Here is a 4,356-nt window from a genome sequence, read left to right as displayed (position 1 = left end):
TATTGGCTTGTCAAGAGAGAGATTTCCAATAGGGGTTGTTGATTAAGCATAATAGAGATGGGATGGTATGCGCCGAGCTACCTTAGCAATGCCGATGGGTGGTGCCGAGCCACTTCCTTGGCCTAATATTGTCTTGTATAACAATTACATCCAATAAAATCACTAGAAGTTTTGAGTTGAAAGGATAATCAAATCCAAGGTCAATGAGCTAAAATAAGAGCATATGGTATGGGCAACATGAAGTGGTGTTATGACAAGAAGCAACAAGAAGAGGGGGTGGTGTTCCAATGTCATAACTTGTTAAGAAGTAGAAAAAGGTAGTGAGAGAAAGAGAGAAAATGAAGAAAAATGATTTTGATTGGTTCTGATTCTCGTTTCAATATGTTGTGACGAGCACGAGAAGTGTCATGACGAGAAGAAACGAGAAGGGGGGGGGGGGCGGTGTTCCCCCCGTCACGACGGCGTTTTCATGTGCCACATCATCTGGTTGCTTCTCGTTGTTGGCCCATACCGCATGGTCTAATAGATTGTACACGTTTTAATTTTGTGTTAAATAATTTCATTACATATAATTTCACATTTTTTTGGGAATGCAAAACCAAGCACACAGCATCGTCATCACGAAGTGAATGTGATTGTTTTGTTGCAACAAAATCACTTTAATATAATATTCATTTTATCATGAATCTGATTGTTTTGTTGCAACAAAATCACTTTAATATAATATTCATTTTATCATGAATCCTATTCCCGATTTAGAAGAAAACGTCTTAAATAGGCATGAATAATTAATCCTCAGTGAGTCCATCGAAATTTAGAAATATGAAAACTTAAATTTCATTTTTTTTTAGTAATTCTGAATACATCATGAATCAAACACTTAACAAAAATGAGGGATTAGAACAATTAGGCCATCCACAATGGGTATCATAATGGTGTTCGTGGTCTAGATGGCCACGAACCACGATTGTGCACACCGTTCCGGAACTTCGTGGTCGGACATGGTCGTGGTGCTCTGTGAAGTCAAGAACGAGCTACAACGAGTCTCTCTCTCTCTCTCTCTCTCTCTCTCTCTCTCTCTCTCTCTCTCTCTTGATATGTGGACCAAAGTTGGTTCATGGGTCATGATGGCTAGATGGAGCTGAAAGTGGTTCGTGGTGCGCGTGAGAAGTATTATGGATGGCCTTATATGGTCCAAATCTAGCATTCACAACAATGAAGGGACTAGTTTTGTAATTCAGTCGATTAAATTAATATAAAGGTTAGGTAGAGTATGGTGTCGACTAAAGCGCTTTCCTCCAACTACTTCAAGAAAACAAAAATTGGCATAAATGAATGGAGTAGAGGTGTTGGGTGAATCGAATCCATCTGGCCGGTTCAGATATTAAATAATGAGTATGAATGCATGATGATCACCAAAACGCGGCTAAGTTACATTTGGGTACCCTACATATCTTATTTTTACACTTCCACTCACAAACTTTACAGCTTTTCATATACCGTTAGTCGTATTCACCCACACACTTTATTGTAGTTCATGCCTCGTCTATGACTTATTGGTTTAAACAGAATACATTTTGAGAAACCATAGTAAATGTGACATATATTTTTACTTTTTATTTTTTGGTATATTTATAAAAATATTAATAAAAACGTTATTGGATACTATGTAACTATATATTTTGCGTTAAAGACCACGATGTTTTCTTGAGCAAAAATTGTACTCTTTTTTTATTATTGTATAACTACGACTTTGACTTTTATAGAAATTTTATAACAATTTATCAACATAAGAGCATTCCCAACTATCTCATAAGAGTTTTTTTTTTCTAATAAAAACATATCGTTAAAATGTCTTTTACAATGTAAAGACTTTAAAGTGGTCAAGTGGCGACCATGTAGATAATCTTTTTCATCAACCGTTAAATTTAAGAAACAACTCTTTTAGTTTTGAATTCAGTAAATTTAACCTTATTTATTAAATAATATTTTAATCAACTTTTTATTTATATTTAACATTCAAATCTTTATAATTTTTTGGACAATTAATTTGTTTCATTTGATCTCCACTATCAAACATTATATTAGTAATGGTCATACAATATTTACATCGTTTTTTATTCTTATAATTATATATATATATATATATATATATATATATATATATGTAATGAACTAATGTATTTTTTAAAAGAAAAAAAAAATCAAACATAAATTGTCTTTTTCTTTAATTAATTTTAACTTTTTAAAAAATTAGTGTATTTTTGTTTAATAGCAATTAGTTCTTGAAATACTACGTAAAAAACTAAATAACTATAAATGAGATGGACAGAAATAGAAAGTATAACAAGATTAAAGTGGTTCAACAACCAGTTTGATGATGCAAAACTTGCATTAAGTTATTAAACCTTGACTTTTCTTGATTGTGAATGCTTAATAATGTTAATAAAATATGTTTTGCGGTGGCTAACTGAGGGACCAGCCGCCACAAATGTCAAAAAGGGAGGGGTTATTTATTTGTGCTTCAAGAAATTCGGGGTTTAAATAGAATGTCAAATATAGTTTAGGTAGTGAGACTGTAAATTTAAACATTAAAATAATGAATGCTGATTGCTAACAAACCTAGACTTGGACTCATCATGATGGCAGCCCAAGAGAGAGAAACAGATAGTCAAAGAGAGATCTGAAAATGGTGAGGGCACCTTGCATCGACAAAAATGGCATGAAAAAGGGTGCTTGGAGCGAAGAAGAAGATAATAAGCTACGGGATTACATTGAACGCTATGGCCACTGGAATTGGCGTGAACTTCCCAAATATGCCGGTATGATTCGTCTTCATCCCCTTTCTTTGCGTATAACAAGTTCCAATACACAAATTTGTGTAGAATTGTTTGATCTATTGAAACTTAAGGAAAATTAGCTCAATTATTTGTTTGATTTGATTTGTATGTATGTATGTATGTATGTATGTATGTCTGGAGAATTGTTTGATTTATCGAAACTAAAGCAAAATTAATGTGCAAATCAGATTAATTTTGTTTTGCATCGACGGAAGATCTGGTGAAGTGCTGAATTTAATCTTAATTGGTGATGTAATTAGGTTTGTCAAGGTGCGGCAAGAGTTGCAGATTGAGATGGATGAATTATCTTAGACCAAGTGTGAAACGCGGAAATTTCAGCAAGGAAGAAGAAGATATCATCATCAAATTTCATCAAGAGATTGGAAACAAGTATGCGATTTGTTGAATCATATTTGAATTTGATTTTTTTAGTGCCTATCTATAACATAAAGATTTTCTCACAACGATTTACAGATGGTCTGCGATTGCAGCACAATTACCAGGAAGAAGTGACAACGAAATCAAGAACCACTGGCACACCCATTTGAAAAAACGAAACACCAAACAAAATCACCACCTTGTTCTTGTTCATGAACTGAAACAAGAACAACAAGAACAACAACACCACCACCAAAGTTCAAACATTCAACAGAATCGGATTATAAACTTTGCTAGTGTTGTTTCAACATCAAGTGATAACAGAGTATCCAACGAATCAACATCATCTCATAGACTTTCAGATGATTCGATGTCACGTCCCTCGTTACAGCAGCAGCGGTTGTTATTTGATTTGAATCAAGAATATGTAGAGTCATGGGAGGAGGATTCTAAATCTAAATTAGGTAAGGAGGAGTTTGAATGTTGATACTTGAAAACACGATTTTAATTTTTAGGTAAAACAAACAAACATAGAATTAAATGGAGTTCTAAATTAGGACAAATCTTGCTTTCCCCAATTAGAGGATTGAAAAAGAAAACGCTATCCAAAATGTTGTTTTTGTACATGAACATTAATTTTCTCAAGTTTTGATATATATTTGTTTTTTTTTTTTTTTTTTTTTTTTCTTTCTCTATTTAGAATTTGGATCTCGAAATTACAAGAATTCTACTTGGCAATGTTTTATTTGGTCGTTGTCGTAGGTTTATCTAGATTTGTGTTTAAACTGGTTGTTAAGATTTAAAGCTGTAATAATCTGTTTATTGTGTTTAATAAAAATCAATTAAGATTATGATTTTTCTTTGTTACTTGGATCATTTGAAAAAACAAGTGAATTAGAAAATATATGGTATAATTTAGTCAAGAAAAAAATGTAAATTGTTCATTCTGTTAGATTGAAAAAAATGTAAATCGAACAAAAAAAATGTAAATCGAACACCCTTAGAGACAACAGTGTCTTTTGTTGTAGTCAGCTTGTCGGAGATCACCAAAATGGCCAACATAGATGAGTGTTTGACGATGGTATCAAGTGGTGGATTTTCAATCAGTTTCTCTAGGGAAAATTGAACTGTGATCCCA

The 4,356-nt window shown here is 32.9% G+C and overlaps 1 protein-coding gene across 1 annotated transcript; it reads left to right on the top strand.

Moving 5' to 3' along the window:
* Positions 1 to 1,302: 1,302 nt before the first annotated feature.
* On the top strand, positions 1,303 to 3,895 carry LOC145088673 (transcription factor MYB4-like). Its single transcript, XM_079027059.1, has 4 exons — positions 1,303 to 1,441; positions 2,650 to 2,822; positions 3,101 to 3,230; positions 3,315 to 3,895. Exons 2-4 carry the CDS (start codon positions 2,690 to 2,692, stop codon positions 3,703 to 3,705), a joined length of 654 nt encoding a protein of 217 aa, XP_078883185.1. The 5' UTR covers positions 1,303 to 1,441; positions 2,650 to 2,689; the 3' UTR covers positions 3,706 to 3,895.
* Positions 3,896 to 4,356: the final 461 nt, after the last annotated feature.

The sequence above is a fragment of the Lactuca serriola genome, chromosome 2 (assembly GCF_051521515.1).
Source record: "Lactuca serriola cultivar US96UC23 chromosome 2, Lser_US96UC23_V15, whole genome shotgun sequence".
Classification (NCBI taxonomy): Eukaryota; Viridiplantae; Streptophyta; class Magnoliopsida; order Asterales; family Asteraceae; genus Lactuca; species Lactuca serriola.
This window is presented reverse-complemented; position numbering and strand designations above follow the sequence as displayed.

Bases quoted from the DNA above. Each gene is read 5' to 3' on its own strand.
- LOC145088673 (XM_079027059.1), top strand. From the start codon at position 2,690: ATGGTGAGGGCACCTTGCATCGACAAAAATGGCATGAAAAAGGGTGCT. The intron at 2,823-3,100 runs GTATGATTCGTC...TGATGTAATTAG, and splicing joins TGAACTTCCCAAATATGCCG to GTTTGTCAAGGTGCGGCAAG. The intron at 3,231-3,314 runs GTATGCGATTTG...AACGATTTACAG, and splicing joins CATCAAGAGATTGGAAACAA to ATGGTCTGCGATTGCAGCAC.